The 15,817-nt window shown below is 40.4% G+C and overlaps 2 protein-coding genes across 2 annotated transcripts; both read left to right on the forward strand.

The window, feature by feature from the left end:
* The first annotated feature begins 65 nt into the window (after positions 1–65).
* Positions 66–5,946, forward strand: LOC110057885 (lanC-like protein 3). Its single transcript, XM_020764491.2, has 5 exons — positions 66–397; positions 970–1,084; positions 1,173–1,457; positions 2,007–2,351; positions 2,954–5,946. Exons 1-5 carry the CDS (start codon positions 125–127, stop codon positions 3,178–3,180), a joined length of 1,245 nt encoding a protein of 414 aa, XP_020620150.2. The 5' UTR covers positions 66–124; the 3' UTR covers positions 3,181–5,946.
* Positions 5,947–6,254: 308 nt separating this feature from the next.
* Positions 6,255–15,259, forward strand: LOC110057863 (low density lipoprotein receptor adapter protein 1-like). The gene is made up of 9 exons (XM_089283366.1): positions 6,255–6,440; positions 8,738–8,805; positions 9,133–9,219; positions 9,900–9,989; positions 10,457–10,485; positions 10,814–10,928; positions 11,603–11,890; positions 12,316–12,359; positions 14,233–15,259. The coding sequence occupies exons 1-9, from the start codon at positions 6,323–6,325 to the stop codon at positions 14,381–14,383; spliced, it is 990 nt and encodes a 329-aa protein (XP_089139492.1). The 5' UTR covers positions 6,255–6,322; the 3' UTR covers positions 14,384–15,259.
* Positions 15,260–15,817: the final 558 nt, after the last annotated feature.

Genomic DNA, 15,817 nt, shown 5'->3' on the forward strand with positions numbered 1-15,817 from the left:
TGACCAGCTGTTCTCCTTATGAGAGCTTCTCTATATAAGGCCATGATAGCCATATTAGGAAAAATAATTGTCTGGGAGTTAATCAAAGCAATGGTGGATCAAAACAGTCTCAAACTGTACTGACATGACTAACATGTTTCGGAGCCGTTCGAGATGCTTTGTAAACGGGTATGAGAAGTTTGCACGATCGTTAGGAAGTGTTGAGTATTTAAGGGATCTCGTGCAGAGAGTTTTGCAGCTGATTGAAGAGAGAAGTCCACCTCACAGGTCGAGTTGCGATGGTGGACTGTATGTTGGAGCGCCTGGCATAGGTTATGCTTTCTATTCCGTTGCAGAGAGCTCAGAGTTTTCTAACATACGGGAGCAATGCCTTGGAAAAGCCCTAGAGTACATGCAGGTGAAATGAAATTCGAAAATATCTTTATATACAGCTAAGCGAACTGCGCTTGATACGTGACGGTAAAATTATGAAGCGGGGAGAGTGTGAAACGAAATAGCTGGTACATTATTTATATTTCGATCAGTGTAAAACGCAGACTGCGTACTGCAGACTGCGGACCGGGGGTAAAATGCAGACTGGTGATAAAATGCAGACTGCAGACCAAGGATAACGGCAGACTTCAGGCTTCCGACTTGCTAGGTATATATCGCGTTATTTCCATTATCGTGTGCTGACCGTAAACAGGATTATTCAGGCTAATTTCAGAGAACATCTACACTCTGGTTAGCCTGAATATCTTTCTGGTACAGCTGTAAGACTGAATAACGCTGCGGCTAGCCTGTTTACGGTTAGCTCTCTTTGATGGAAATGGTAACACAATTCAATTGAAAAGCAGATTAAAAAGTCTACAGTATGCAGTCTGAATTTGACCCTCAGTCTGCATTTTACCCCAAGTCCGCAGTCTGCAGTCAACAGCCTGGGTTTTACTCTGACCGATTTATACTTTGTTCCTAATTGTTCTCTTTCAGGTTAGCTTACGTGAAGTGTCAAGAACTCCCCCCAATGATGATGGAATTGGAGCATCCTTTCTTTTAGGGCATGCAGGGATTTATGCAGTGTCAGCACTTGTCTTCAATGCCCTAGGTTTGTATGTTCAGCCAAAGAGAATAAAATGTTTATTTTACAATTACAACATGTCATTCTAAATGTTTCAAACTGGTCGCTGTTGTAGGACGTCAACAAGAAACACAGCAGTGTATCCAAAAATTTCTAGAGATGGGAAACATCTGTCGACCAGTGAACTTCTTTCGACCTGGCTCTGATGAATTGTTTGTTGGCAGAGCTGGCTACTTATGTGGGTCACTTCTCTTGAACAGAAAGCTTGGAGGAAACGTGGTACCTTCAGGGGTCACAAGATCCCTATTTGATGCTATCATAGAGTCAGGTAGACAGTACTCGCAGAAACATCACTCAAAAAGTCCTCTCATGTACTCATACTACAGGACAGAGTACTTGGGTAAGTGCATAGTGCACTTTACTGGAACAACATAGATTAAGTCAGTTCCAGTACTAGTTATTCCATAGATTGGGGCTTGAGCCACACTGTATGTGTAAATGGCTCATTGGTGCTAGTAACTCTGAATGGGTCTAGGAATGCCACTTACCCTCTGGATGAATGCTATGTACACTGCAGTTCACCCTGTGTCCCTTGATGAAGTTTAAAAGGTTACATGTACCTCCATGAATGATCCAATGGTATTCAGTCTCACTCCTCGACGCCAAGAGTAGGACTGTGAGAATAACATGTCCGTACCCAAAAACATAATAGAGATACTCTGGCCAGTGTTCAAAACGCCTACCCAATCCAGAGTCCAGTTCATTAACCCACTCCTGCAAGGTAGAAATTTTCTTGTACCAGTTTCTGCCTCAACAGACTGAGTATAATAACTATTTTCTTGACTGGAAATAATGCTCAGTGTAATTTAATACTCAAGAAGAAAGACATAATTGGCTCACACAGACAAGGAGTGCACTAACCTGCTTTTCATTTCTACTATTACTGTAGGGGCTGGTCATGGCCTTTCCTCTATTCTTCAAATATTGCTCAATTTTCCAGAGTATTTTACAGACAGAAAAGAAGTTGAAACTCTCATTCAACATGCTGTAGACTTTGTGCTGTCCTGCGAGTGGCCAAATGGAAACTATCCACCTGTCCCCGGGGAGGCCCGTGATCAGGAAGATGAGCTGGTACACTGGTGTCATGGTGCCCCTGGGGTTGTTTACCTTCTTGCCAAAGCTTATCTTACTTGGAAGGATGATAAATACTTGCAAGCTGCAAAGAGGTGTGCTGAACTCACATGGCAGAAAGGACTGCTCCGCAAAGGGCCTGGAATATGTCATGGTGTGGCAGGTAGGTGTGTAGTGCATAAAAATCGAGGCACCATGGCCTGGTGTTGAGGGTGCTGGATTTGAAATTTGGAGGACCTGGCTTCAAATTCTCCCTCCCTCCATTAAGTTGGATTTGTGTTTACATAATCCTCTTTGTGTCTAAGTGGCACATACCGGTAAGGCCATAACCTATGCAGTCCAATTCTGTCTGTCAGCTGCCCATCATTGGACCTGGCTACAGGTCCAGTCAGCCTCTCTCAGTTCTTTTAGCCACTGATCTTCTCCATGTCAGTTTTGGCCCTCTTCTTTTCCTCTTCCCTGCTAGAGTTCATCTCATGGCAACCCTGGAGATGTCATTTGGGGCAATTCTGTTGATGTGTCCTATCCACCGCCATCCCCTGCTTTTGATCTCAACTGATAGTGGCGTTGTGTTTGTTATGCAGTAGAGGTCTTTTGATTTGTGTTTGGTGGTCCCAAATTCAACTCTACCACATCTTGAAAATAGCCAACTGCATTATTCCCTCTTTGTACTAAACAATGTTTCTTCCTTTGCATGTAAACTTTATTAAAATCGTGAGTTTCCATTGACTTTTATTGAAGCAATTTCATTGCTCTCTGTTTTAGGAAGTGGATATGTCTTCCTGCTGCTTTATCGCCTTACAAAGGAGGACGAATACCTGTATCGTGCCCAGAAATTCTCTGAGTTTATGCAAACAAAAGAGTTCCAGACGGGAGCCAGAACACCGGACTCTCCGTACAGTTTATATGAAGGCCTGGCTGGAACTGTCTGTTTCTATACCGATCTTTTGAGTCCTTCTTCAGCTTCGTTTCCATTCTTTGAAGTCTTTTAGTGATGACCTTTGGCATGTTATAAAAAAAGGCAACATCCTTAAGGATATTTGGAGTCGTCCAAGTTAAACCGGGTGGTTTTCGTGCGAACCACTTTTAACGATGGTTTTTGGCGTTCGCACCAATCTCGCCCATTTTGTTAAAAAAAAAACCTAGAACACCGAGAATGGGATTATAGAGAGGAAACAGAACTCTAACATAAGTTTATCAGCTAACACTTTCCGACATGCAAACATTTATTGTCCTGTTTCTTTGTAAAAATTACCTCGTTACTATCGAAAGAAACTGTTTGTGTGTGAAGAGGGCCTGGAGTGGAACCCGTCAAACAGAAAGCGTTTTGAAAACAGCGGACCTTTAGACTGTTAGTAGGTGTTAGTCTACCCCTAGGCTACCTCTGTGATGTACATTCCGACAATGTCGGGAGTTTGTGGTAAATGTTTGCCGTAGGTGGTTGCTCTGGAGAAGTGCGTGAAGAACGCATTTCCTGAGCTTACCGCGCAACAACCGGGGGGGGGGGGGGGCAGGGAATTCAGAACCTCCCGCTTCCCGTACCCTGTTCTTCTGCCTCCTGCCCCCAGCACCCCCCCCCCCCCCCCAACACACACACACACACGCGCGCGCACACACACTAAACACAGCGGTGATATGTAAAAATGTGGTTGTAGTTCTTCGTTCGGTCGAGCAAAAAGGTTGACGCTTAAAGCGTCCACCTCACTCTAATAGGGAGTTTAAGAAAACCACGACAGTAGTGGGAACGCTAAGGTTCAATGAACGGAACAATGGTTGTGCACCTGCGTTATAATTCTTGGTACATTTCTTTCCTGTCCTCTGCAAAACAACAACGTGAAATGACTGAATTCTGCGTTGTACGAGAGCGTGAACAATTTTTTAAATTTTTATTTCTAATTTATCACTGTCCCAGATTCAGTTTCGTGATAGTTTTGACCGTGATAAACAAACTAAATGACTTAAGAGTATTTCGAGATTCGTAGGTACAAAATAATTTCATTTTTTAATTGATGGTGTCGTCATGCAGCGTCGCCGTCGTGGTTACTAGAAGAAGAACGTCAGTTCGTGTTGAAACTTAATACTAAAAAGTACAGACTGTGGCTAAAGCTGCTTAGTTTAGAACTGAGAACAGTTTTGGTTGAGTATAATATTATTTTCCGTTACAACGTACTGGACAGTACATAGTTAACAATGTTTGAACATGATTGCCTCTCCGCTTTTTATTACAATAATAAAAACAGATAAAGTTTTATCTAGAAAAGCACTCGTAAAATGAAGCGCATTGCGACTTGGACATTTCTTTCGGAATTCGTGACCACACTTCAAATGAAGCTCCTTTCAGGAGGAAGTTTCCGGAGTTTACCAAAGAAAATTTAAAGAATTAATTTCAACGCTTCGCGCCATTTCTTTTATATTCATCAGGCTAACATAAAAAAACTGGCACAGGTTGTATTAGAGCATAAGTTTTCATTCTGAAAATCGAATGAAAAGATCCTAATAATGATTGACTCAATCATAGTTAGGATCTTTTCGCTTGAAACGACCCTCTGAAAATATCAAAATATTGAGCAGTACTAACAATAGATAAGTCAAAGAAGATTACTGCTGGACGCGTGCCTTAAATTCCGCTCAACAAGAAATTTCTGTAACGGAACACGTATGTTTTCCCAGCAAAAGTGCAGCAAAATCATCAAAATATTGTTGCACATGTTCTTACAACAGAGTTATTGTACAAGTGAATATACGAAAGATTATATATTTGAACTGCGGAGGAAGATAGGAAGACATGATTGATCATCCCAGTTATACACAACTTAAGCAGTTGTGAAATTAAAGCCTGAAAAAAACATTCAGGCCTGAACGGGATTCGAACCCATGACCTTTACGATACCGGTGCAGTGCTTTATCAACTGAGCTATCAAGCCATCTGGGAGCTGGTCACTTTGTGAGTTCGTAATATACCCGTAGATGGTGAAGAATACAAGTGAATATATGAAAGAAAATATATTTGAACTGCGGAGAAAGATATGTACACGATTGATCATCGCAGTCATCGCAAAGATCATGTGTTCGAATCCCGTTCAGGCCTGAATTTTTTTCAGGTTTTAATTTCACAACTGCTTAAGTTGTGTGCATAACGGCGATGATCAATCCCGGGTGATCAATCATGTCTTCATATCTTTCTCCGCAGTTCAAATATATGATCTTTCGTATATTCACTAGTATCCTTCACCATCTGCGGGTATTACGAACTCACAAAGTGACCAGCTCCCAGATGGCTTGATAGCTCAATTGGTAGAGCACTGCACCGGTATGGCAGAGGTCATGGGTTTCAATCCCATTCAGGCCTGAATTTCTTTCAGGCTTTAATTTCACAACTGCTTAAGTTGTGTGCATAACTGCGATGATCGATCATGTCTTCAGAGTTATTGTAATCAATTTTGATTCAACTTTTTTTTAGTTTTTCATTTATTTATTTATTTATTTTATTTTATTTTATTTTATTTTATTTTATTTTATTTTTATTTTTGTTTGGTCTGTAAAAATATGTTATCGTTTTTGTCGCGGATATAGTACTTGAAGGTTCTGAAGAAGTAGGTCTTCTTCGTCCGAGCCTTTCAACAGTTTCAATTTAAGCCTGTTTACGGCGCAGTACTTTCAAAGGGTAGTAGAAACCGTCTGTCAGGGTTTCTGGTGGTACTGTTTATTCTGTAAACGAAACTACGTGCCCATCCAAATAAACTGTTTATATTCTGCTCTATGGTTCAAGATTGAAATTTGGGGATTTTCCTGTCTTAAATTCGACCAGAGGACGATTGAACTGAAATTGAGAGAGGGCGAGGAAGAAACAACAGTTTAGGCACGCAACATGCGTGACTGTGATTCCATCTGACATGAGTACATGTCAGCTTAAGCTTTTCCGGGGAAACAAATCTGGACTTCGCCATTATTGCATTCAAAACATTCAAGCTTCACATGAGAGGGTGAAACTGTCTAATAGTTTCGTCATAAAGTCCATAAAGTATTACACGAGTGACACCGGACGGAAATGTCTCGACGTAACTACCCCTCCCCACTCCGTAGAGCTTTTGTCGCATCTTCTGAACTGGCACGGTGAATCTAAACAAGACGAAAATGGACTCGTTAAAGTTCGTGGCTGCAAAGGTAAAACATAGCCCTCAAGTCATAAGAAAGACGTTTTCTAGTTCGCAAAGTCCGTATGCCAAGGTACTAGAAGGAGAGAAGAGCAAAGGTAAGCAAGGCGAACATTACACGAACAGTCTTCAGTTTGGTCGAAGACCGAATGGAGTGTGAATTAACATAACTTAAAATGTTCGTTTTATTGTGAATGCACATTAATGTGCCGCAAAGAAGCGGGCTATTAATCTCCTTTTACAATGAAACCGGAATAATGCCTAGATACGAGAGAAAGAACGTGACAAGAAGTTAAAGATAGGATTCTGGTGTGATGATGGATCAGACTTTTCCATGTTTACTTTACATGTACGTGCAGCTTTTATTCTCGAATGCGGGGAAGACGCAATCATTGAAGTAATTACAGAGCTATAACTTCGACAGAAAGTTCTGCACTGAATGTAATTTTGAAGCTGTTAGTTCTCGGTTTTTATCAGTGATTATATGATGGTTTACTCGAAGATTCGCAGATGGACGCAGCAACATTGACGCAAGGACGGAAATATTTTGACAACGCAAGCTTACACGGCAGATAAACTTACATGTTTCATTTGTAAATAGATGCTGCCTGTAGCAGTCAGCGAAATGAATAAATTTATCAGCTTAGTTCTTCTTTTGAACTGAGAAAGCTCTTATTAAGCTCTGTAAGAAATCCCTCGCAATTTATATTCTAGATATTTCTCAATTCTTTCGATGCATGATTTGCATGATATGTGAGTTAACAATTAACCTATTTCCCGCGAGCGCGCTCAGTGAAAGAGCCATACAGTTTTCAATAAATTATCTGCGTTAAAGTAGGTAGGCCTCAATTCTGCCTGCCGAAAGTGCTGCTGAAAACAGCTTAGTTATTATTTCATGTTGACTGCACGGAAAGAAAGTAGCTTAAATGATGTTTGGACACGGCCGTGAAGGATAGTGTTGCCTACATACGGAGCTTACATCCGATCAGAGAGGTTTCAAACTACATCTTCATTATATTCCAAACCGAGTGACAGCGATCTTTACCAGAGTGTGCATATCGATGAGAAAGGATTACTCGTAAACATCTGTTCTTATACGCGCCGCTAGCACTAGCTAGCTAGGCAATAAAGCTCAATAAACTGAGTTGCACTCATGCTGAAGCATTGTTGTTGTAAAGCGGATGTAATCATATCCACATGTTAATATGCGCTATAAAAATTCTTGCTTTTTTGAAAGTTCTTGATTCCCGTCATCCAACCGCTTCACTTCATTTTCTGATCACTCAGACAGCTAGCAGAAGAACAATAGCTGTAGCTGGCCGCATAAATCAATTTTGAAACGGCAAGGCGCTCTAATGATGTTGTGTTCTCTCGGGCTTGAATTTTCAAATTTCATCACGTAATCTTTATAATTTCGCTTTCGTGATATTGAAAACAAAAGATGACAACAATATCAGATAACAAGCAAACACGACTGAGGTGGTACTCGAAGGACGTAGTCGCTAGTGGCTGGTTTTCTTGCTGAGAAAGACTTAGGAAAGCCCGGACTCAATCGCACATTTATTTTGTTGTCAGAGGTGGAAAGATACGACTGAACAGCCAACTGACCATGCATTTGAATATACACCCCTTATCATCATCACACAAAGGAACAACTGGCTTTGTGCCTTCAATTAGTATTGTTCTAATATTCCATTGTTCTGGATTGCTTTCAAGTGTAATAAGTGCAAATGTTGTGCCTTTCATTTTGCTGATTTAGCTCGTTAAACTTTACTAATGAGAAAGCTCCGAGTACACTTCGCTGTTGATATTAGTTCCAAAATGAGATCGTTTTGCGTTTTAGTTTATTTATTTATTTTTTATTTTATTTTATTTTTTCTCATTCCCACCGGCTGGAAACTGAGAGGATAGTTTAATTTGATGACTTGAGACCATGATGGAGCAAGTTACAAACTGAATTGAAAGATTTCATCAGGAGACGATTTTACTGTAATTATATCATGGCAATATCGAAATATTCGTAATGTTATCTAAGAGCAAAAGAGACAGTATTCCTAGAATATCAATAGTCTAGAGAAACTCTTCAAAGACCCGGTTCAAAGATCACCAAATGCCAAAATTTAACCGTTATGGCTAGTAAGATTACGGAATAGCAAAAATTTTCAAATTTACGTATAATAAAAATGTCTTGTTATTTTTTGTGTTTACTTTCTGTTGTTTATTTGCGTTACAATGTAAACGTTGAAATTTGTTAAAACTTTAAGGAAAAACTAATAGTTTAATTTACCAAAATATCTTGAACTGGAGCATCTGAGGTTGTCTCTTTAGAGGACGTACCCTAGCATCAGTAATTATTTACACTTTCTTAAGTAAATTTCCTTTATCAACCGGTCAGGTAAACTCCAAGAGGACTGGCTTCATGCTGAAGACTCGCTGAAAGAAGGGATTCACTTTTATGTCAAGGTTAGTTTTTTTCAACCGCCCTTTTCCGAGTATGAAGCCGGTAGAGATGTTAAAAACCAGCCGTCCGCTCTCTGTTGTTCGTTCCTCCTCTTTTCTGTACCTGTGGAGGTGGGGTGGCCTCATGGTTAGAGCCCTGGCCGGGGACATTGTGTTGTGTTCCTGGGCACTCGTGTGAACAACCGCCTCCTTTTTAGGGCGGCTTACCGTCATGCACATCGTTAACCTTAATTGAATTGTATTGATTGAAAAATTAATCAATTTTTGTTTTAATTTTTGGCTATTCATTGCAATTTCTTGTTACATGTTAAATGTTTGTTTCACGTACAGATGCTCGGATCTTGTCCTGTATTTCAAGCTCAGGGTTCAGGCTGCACAGATGAAGCTGTACAGAAAATTGTGTCAAACGCTAAGAAGGTACGTAGTGTGTGTGTGTGATATGCGGAGGTGCAAAGTTATAACAAAGAAATATGGCTCTATATTTGAGGTTTGATTCAAAACCCTTTTCCACGTCAGATTACCAACCTGTTTATTTTTTGTTGGTAAAACAGCGAAGTGGGTAAAAATATCAGGCTGTTTTCGAAGTTTTCGAATTACGGCTTGCCTTGCTTGCGAGATCATTGTGGGATAGTATCATTAAACGTAGCTTGTTCCAGCCCGGTCCGAGACAAAGACTTACTCGGTAATAAGTAATGGAACTCAAACTTGAGAACATTAATTTTTACACGACTTTTATTTTACCAGTTAGAAGTTAACCATACACAATACCAAAATTAAAGCACATCAAATATTACTACGTCCAAGATAAAATGAATTTGGAAGCCACAAGTAGATAACGAAAAAAGTTTGGACTACCAGTAGTCCCTCTTTCGCTTTGTCCGTCGAGCGAGACCGTAAATAAACCGCGAGGGAAAACTGGCGGCGTGAAACAGTGCAGGCGAAAAGCGCGCTTCTCGCTTCTCGCACCCAGATTTTGCGTGGCCATTTCTTTTCTCGCGATTTTTTTTTTTCGGGTCCTGCACGACGGACTAAGGGAAAGAGGGACTACTCGTATCCTAAAAGAAGTTAGAAATGTTGACTGGGATTCTTTTATCCAGGCAAAGAACACTCCTGCTAGTGGAAGCCTTCAAAAGGTTTTGATCACTGTTTCAATCCGGAAGCTCACTGTTCAAGATATGCTTTCAAAGGTATTTGATCAACCTGCAGTAGATGTTTGCTTATGACTTTATTTGTACGTCATTCATATGTCACATTCCAAAGTGAAGGTCTGCGTGAGGTTGCAGGAATATCAGTTATCAATTAAACTTTTGGCAATTTCTTAGGAATCAGTAAGAACCTCTGCCCATTTCTCAACAACCAATGAATTTCTTAGATCTCTCATATCTCAGTTATCAGTTAAATAACTCTTAATTTTTAAGCTAACAAGATTTGGACCAATTTTCTGCCACAGCAGCCAAACCCTACTGAGACCCTCGAAGTACCTACTTCGCAGACGTATAAATCCCTTTTCCCAGTCCAATTTTTTTCCCCAATTCCATTTCCCATTTTCATACTTATTAATTAGTTAAGTGAACAAGTTGATATTATTATTGCCTTGAAGTGAGATGAAAATCCAATCGTTCATTTTATATCACCTTTATTTCATTTCTTTTAGGAAACAATTATGGATCTTCCAATTTATCGGTGAGCTCTGCACTTTCATGATTTACTTTATCTTTCCGTTGTGTGATCACAGTCAAAGTCCTGCACGATACTGCTGAATGTTAGGCGCAATTGTCACCATTTTTGGGAGAAGTGGTGAAGAGAAGCAGTACCAGCCGCAAATGGAATGAGATAGGGGAGTTAATGCGCCTCCTCGCGGGTCTCCAATAGCAATGTCCACGAGCGCTTTGGTCAGCCAAAAATGCACTGTTTCTTGAAAGCGGATTGCCCTTAAATTATCTGGAAAAATATACTGACCTAAAGGTCTGCCAAAGACCTTTTTATCACCAAATGTTCTCTTTTTTCACAGGATTTCGTACTGTGTGGCAGATCCTTACTTTTCCAAAGTGTTTGCGTTTATTTCTCGGGCGCAAGGCAGACAAGATTTAACCTGTTACGCTTTCCTATGCAGTAAAGAATCAATGGTAATGTATTGTTTCATTTGTTTTTGCTTAATGATTGTAATAAAGAGATCTCATATCGTAAAGTTCCGAGCAAAAAATAACCCTCGTTTCTTTCGGAGTTGGCAGCCTTTTCTATCGCTACTTCGGAGGAAGCTAAATGGTGTGCCATACACTGACGTATGTGGTCCGATCTATCATAACAATAAAACGTCGAGGAAGCCATCAGCCGTTCTATATATAGCGGTGAGAAAGGGTTAAACTTGGTAAAGAGAATGTTCACGTTTTGTTGAGTCACTGGAGGGTAGCAAAGGGTTTACGTGTGAAATGTGACGGGGGCAAAAATTAATGTGTAGCAAGTGAAAAGCAGTGAAAAGACTAACTAGTCTGAGTATCAGGCCTTCCTAAGGGGAAGGGAGAGAGAAGAGGAGCGAATCCCACCTTACTGATACTCGCGCTACTAAAACGCATACGTGGTTCGTGACTCAACGAAAAAACATTGTTAACAGTGGCCAAAAGTGTATGTGAAACCTGAATTTTGTTAGAATTCGTGTGTGAAACGACATCACAACTTCCACACCCCCACCTGTACTGAATCATACGCAACATTGCTTGATATAGCAGCAAATTGAAGGACAAGTTATGTTTCTTGAGGTTTTATTGCAAGAAATGGATGCTTATCAGAGTTTTCTTTTCAGGCCCAAGCTATGGCGTTGACTATCGCCGATGCCTTCAAACTTGCCTATGAAAATCACGAGAAAGGGAAAGCCGACAAAAGTCACCAGAGTTCACGAGTTGCACAGGACGACAACAAGGAAAATGCTCAGCATGTCAAGCCTGTGGTGAATCACGGTAACATTGAGGCTTTGTACGCGACCCCCGTGAAAACGAAGGCTCCTCAGCTGGCTGCACCGGTCATTCAGGTCAGCGGAGAATCTTCCTCAGCGACTGCAGTGGAGGATTCCAGCACGAAAATGCAAGCTTTGGTAATTTATCGGTTGGATTATTATCAATTGCTTATTAATAAATTCTCATACCAAAGCTACTTTCTTGCCTTAACTTACAGCAGAAGCCTAGAATTTCGTTCGATAAGTCCTGAACAAGGCTAGGCTTTGCGTGTGAATGAATGTATGAATGAATGAATGAACGAAGGAACGCATGAATGAAGTTTAGTAATCTGTCTAAAAGTACCTAGCAGAGGAAAACCCTTTGCTAACACAGGTAACACACAACTAAGAATAAATATAATGTGGGGGGGGGGGGGGGGGGGAAGGGGATCTTGCCAACCGAAGGATATACAAAGTACACGCGTTTAATGTTTTTTTTTTTTGTCTTTTTTTTTGTCGAATGTTACTTTGGCGGTCTTTTTGGTGTAATTTGACGGTAAACCTGTCTACATTTCCTGTTGCAGGACATCGGAACGGATGACGACGATTTTGATGCAGAATTTACGAAGTACGCCGATTCTTTCGTATTTATTTATTAATTTATTTATTTAATTTTATATTATTACATCTACCAATGCCTAATTTATTAAGATAGAGCAGGAGCCATAATCGGGAACGGAGACCGTAAGCGCGCGCCATTTCAAGTATTGGGGTTGTCCCCATGATATGGGACAATAATTCTATTTTTAGAACAAATTGCGCCATCACCTGCGGCACACGCGCGTGCATGCTGCGAGGATTTTTGCGGATGTCGCGCGGGGGAAATGGCATCCGAAATTCCCGAAATGTTTCATGTTTTTGCCCCACAACTCAACGCGTTTACGTCTGTTGGAGTTTTGCTTAAGTATTTTCGTCGTAAGCTGCTCCAGTTTGAGTGAAGTAAGACAGTGTCGAATTTAGGTATGTTCCGCTGTAAGCTTATATTTATCGCTGACCAAGTTGTGTTCCGACTGATACTTCTTTTACATGAGCTGTACATTACTCCACTTTAAATTTCACATATGTTGAAGATTAACAGCTTTTCCATTATACAGCAAAAAACTAGCTGGATATATTTAGATATAGCTGAGCTTCAGGACTTCATAGTTTCCTAGTTCCTCTTGCCACACGCTTGCGAGGAATTTGTCAGTCTATTGCGACCGAAAAGTAAAACAAAATAATTGCTAGTTTGAGTTTCACTTGAATTGTAAGCAACGCTTGATGTTTCATCGAGGCTTAATAACTTTACGTCCGTAGATACTGCTCAGTTTTATTCGTGTAAAAATCCAGTAAATTCTCTGTTGTCGATGAATGAGAGCGCCCGCCGATGCGTGTTTTGTACAGTCAGTAAACATGACAAATTGTACTTCCGCCGCACTTTCGTGTGAAAGCGTACATCGAACTCACACAATAGCTCTATAGTTTTTAAATATGTTTAAGATTGATAAATGTTTGAGAACATATTAAAAGCTAAGCTGAAAATATGTGAATAAAGCAGAAACAATCAGCAAAGTTACGATGACGCTTTCTTTAATCAACTTGGAATAACGATTTCGATTTTGTTGATCGAGTTATAAAAACTCCTTGTCTATTTTCATTTTCGCAGTGTAAAACTTCACTATGCTTATGTTGAAGAAACACACATGATGTTAGTAGCCTTTTTTGCATTCGTGAAATTTGTTGCAGCATCTCAACACAAAAGATAACGAAAGAAATCTTTGTCAAGATTTGTTGACAACTGAAAACACCGACTCGGACTTGAAAGTGCACGAGCTGCACTATGCAAATAAGCTAATTGTACGCGTCAGACTTTCCTTTCAAAAACCTTTGCAAACTCACCAAACAAGCAGAGACAATAAGAAACCATCAAAACAGGTTTTGGTTATGATTAAACATTGTGTGAGAAACTCACAAATTAACTCGATACCAGAGTAGAGAGTTTTCTTGCTATATTCTTAAGCATACGCGTGAGCTTACAACGAGCGTGAGCAGATCTTATTATTCATTCCCAGCGCGAGATTGAAGCCTTGTTTTCGACCCTGAAAAACCCACCTTTTCCGTTAGCTCAGAGCATTAAACTACATATAAGCGCCCTGGTTCGTATTCCCTGCCTTATTCCCTGCCATCGCTGTGAAAAATACGCAAGAGGATCTCTAACTCTCACCATTTGATCACGCAACGTGACAACATCTACGCGAGAGCGCCTGACATGTGCGTGAATCCGCGCGGATATATGACGTCAGGATGGCGCAATTTGTTCTAAAAATAGAAAAATTGTCCTATATCATAGGTGCGCGCGAATCCCGAGACTTACGGTCTCCGTCCCCGATTATGGCTCCTGGATAGAGTAATGCCTGTCGTTCATACCAGAGTTGTAAAAATCCCGTTTATCCTGTTTTCAGGTTAGCAGAATCACGATCTAATCCAATCTTGTTTGAGACACCAGTGAGGAGGCGAGATTTTTTCGATGACGTCAACCATCTCATGGCCACTGAAGCCACGGCTAAAGAGTTGATGATGGCAAAGTCCCATGAAGATCTTTCTTTAATGTGAATTGCCGAGAAAGCGTGAAATAATTAAGAATAATTGAATACGGGATCCATTTTTCTATGAGTGAATAGTCAAAGACGCGAAGGTGAATTGGCTATCGCCAGTAGAAAACGGTAGCACGTAGAATGAATTTTTAGAACAAAAATTCTCTAACATAAACAAACTAAAGAGATGTAGCTTCCTAAATCCTGAATACGTTGAGAACATGTCAACACCGTGCGCAAGGAAGACTGAGTTGATTATGACCGTCCTGCAGTCATTATCAAATTAAAATAATAGTCAATTTAATTCAGGAACTCGGAAGGTACCTCAAATCGAGCTGGGGCGTAGGGTACTAAATATATAGGGCAATCTTTGGTTACAATATTTTTCTCATTGGCTTAAGCGATGTAGTTTGTGCTCAAACTTAAGAAATATCATTTCTGAGTATGGAAAAGACGGAAAGGGCATGGCAAGATTAACTGTCTCAACTACCAAGCACTTTGAGCCTGGCACAGTGACTAACTTTTTTTTGGCAACGCGGGTAGAAACTTAAAAATTTACGAAGAATGTATGTGGCCCATTTGCCACTCAGAAATTGTTGAAGTTTTTGACACGCAATTTGTCCTTGAATATTACACCCAAAGAGTCTAAAATTTCGACTGTTACTAAGTTTTTGAAGCTCTTTGAATGTTTGCAGGAGTGAATTTGGCTCTAGCATAATGCCATCTTTTTGCAAAGGCGTGCGTTAATGAGGAAACATGTAAACGACTTCAGCAACGATCGCTCCATAAGCTGTAAGGGTATGTGCTGACGTGAAGGACATGGTTTCCAAACAATTTGTTCTCTGATAAACCTAGATATACAGAAATATAGAAATCAGAAGGTTTTGACCTACAAGAGGGTAAAGTTTTAGGCATCACATTGGCAGACCTCAATTCACAGGAAGCCTCCGTGTATGAGCCATGAATTCCAGTCGTTATAGAAATGTTAGATTGCGTACCGCAAAACCAAAACTAAAGTTATCACTCTGACCAATCAGGAAGGACGCGGTCAATCCTGTGAACCAATCAAAGCAAAGAAGCAAAAACGTGTTGCGAAACGCAACATTTTCGGCATGTTCATTTTAGCGAAACACCCTTCGGATTCCTTTGAAGCGAATTGCCACCAATCCCGGGTTGGACACAGTGGATGGGTAGATATTCATTTAAGACGTTTCTGTTTAAGCTTTCCTTCTTGAAAGTTATTTCTGTCATTTATGACGTAAATAAGACATACAAGAAAACAATATTTTACTCCTGGTATCAAGTTGATTGCCTGCCCTTCACCTCCAACCTCCGCAAAATGCATGTATACTACGCTGGGCAGTGCTACATTGTACAATTTCTTCTGAACAATGAGGAGAATGAAGACCGTTTATGGCAAGCGGCGAAAAATTGTCCCCGATTTTGTTTTGTT

This window comes from Orbicella faveolata, unplaced genomic scaffold (genome assembly GCF_042242905.1).
Source record: "Orbicella faveolata isolate gen_17 unplaced genomic scaffold, um_ofav_v1 contig_12, whole genome shotgun sequence".
Classification (NCBI taxonomy): Eukaryota; Metazoa; Cnidaria; class Anthozoa; order Scleractinia; family Merulinidae; genus Orbicella; species Orbicella faveolata.

Excerpts from the sequence above, each read along its gene's own strand:
- LOC110057863 (XM_089283366.1), top strand. The coding sequence starts at position 6,323 with ATGGACTCGTTAAAGTTCGTGGCTGCAAAGGTAAAACATAGCCCTCAA. Across the intron at positions 6,441-8,737 it reads AGAAGGAGAGAAGAGCAAAG|GTAAACTCCAAGAGGACTGG; the intron begins GTAAGCAAGGCG and ends TCAACCGGTCAG. Across the intron at positions 11,891-12,315 it reads GCACGAAAATGCAAGCTTTG|GACATCGGAACGGATGACGA; the intron begins GTAATTTATCGG and ends TTCCTGTTGCAG.
- LOC110057885 (XM_020764491.2), top strand. The coding sequence starts at position 125 with ATGACTAACATGTTTCGGAGCCGTTCGAGATGCTTTGTAAACGGGTAT. Across the intron at positions 1,085-1,172 it reads ACTTGTCTTCAATGCCCTAG|GACGTCAACAAGAAACACAG; the intron begins GTTTGTATGTTC and ends TCGCTGTTGTAG. Across the intron at positions 1,458-2,006 it reads CTACAGGACAGAGTACTTGG|GGGCTGGTCATGGCCTTTCC; the intron begins GTAAGTGCATAG and ends CTATTACTGTAG.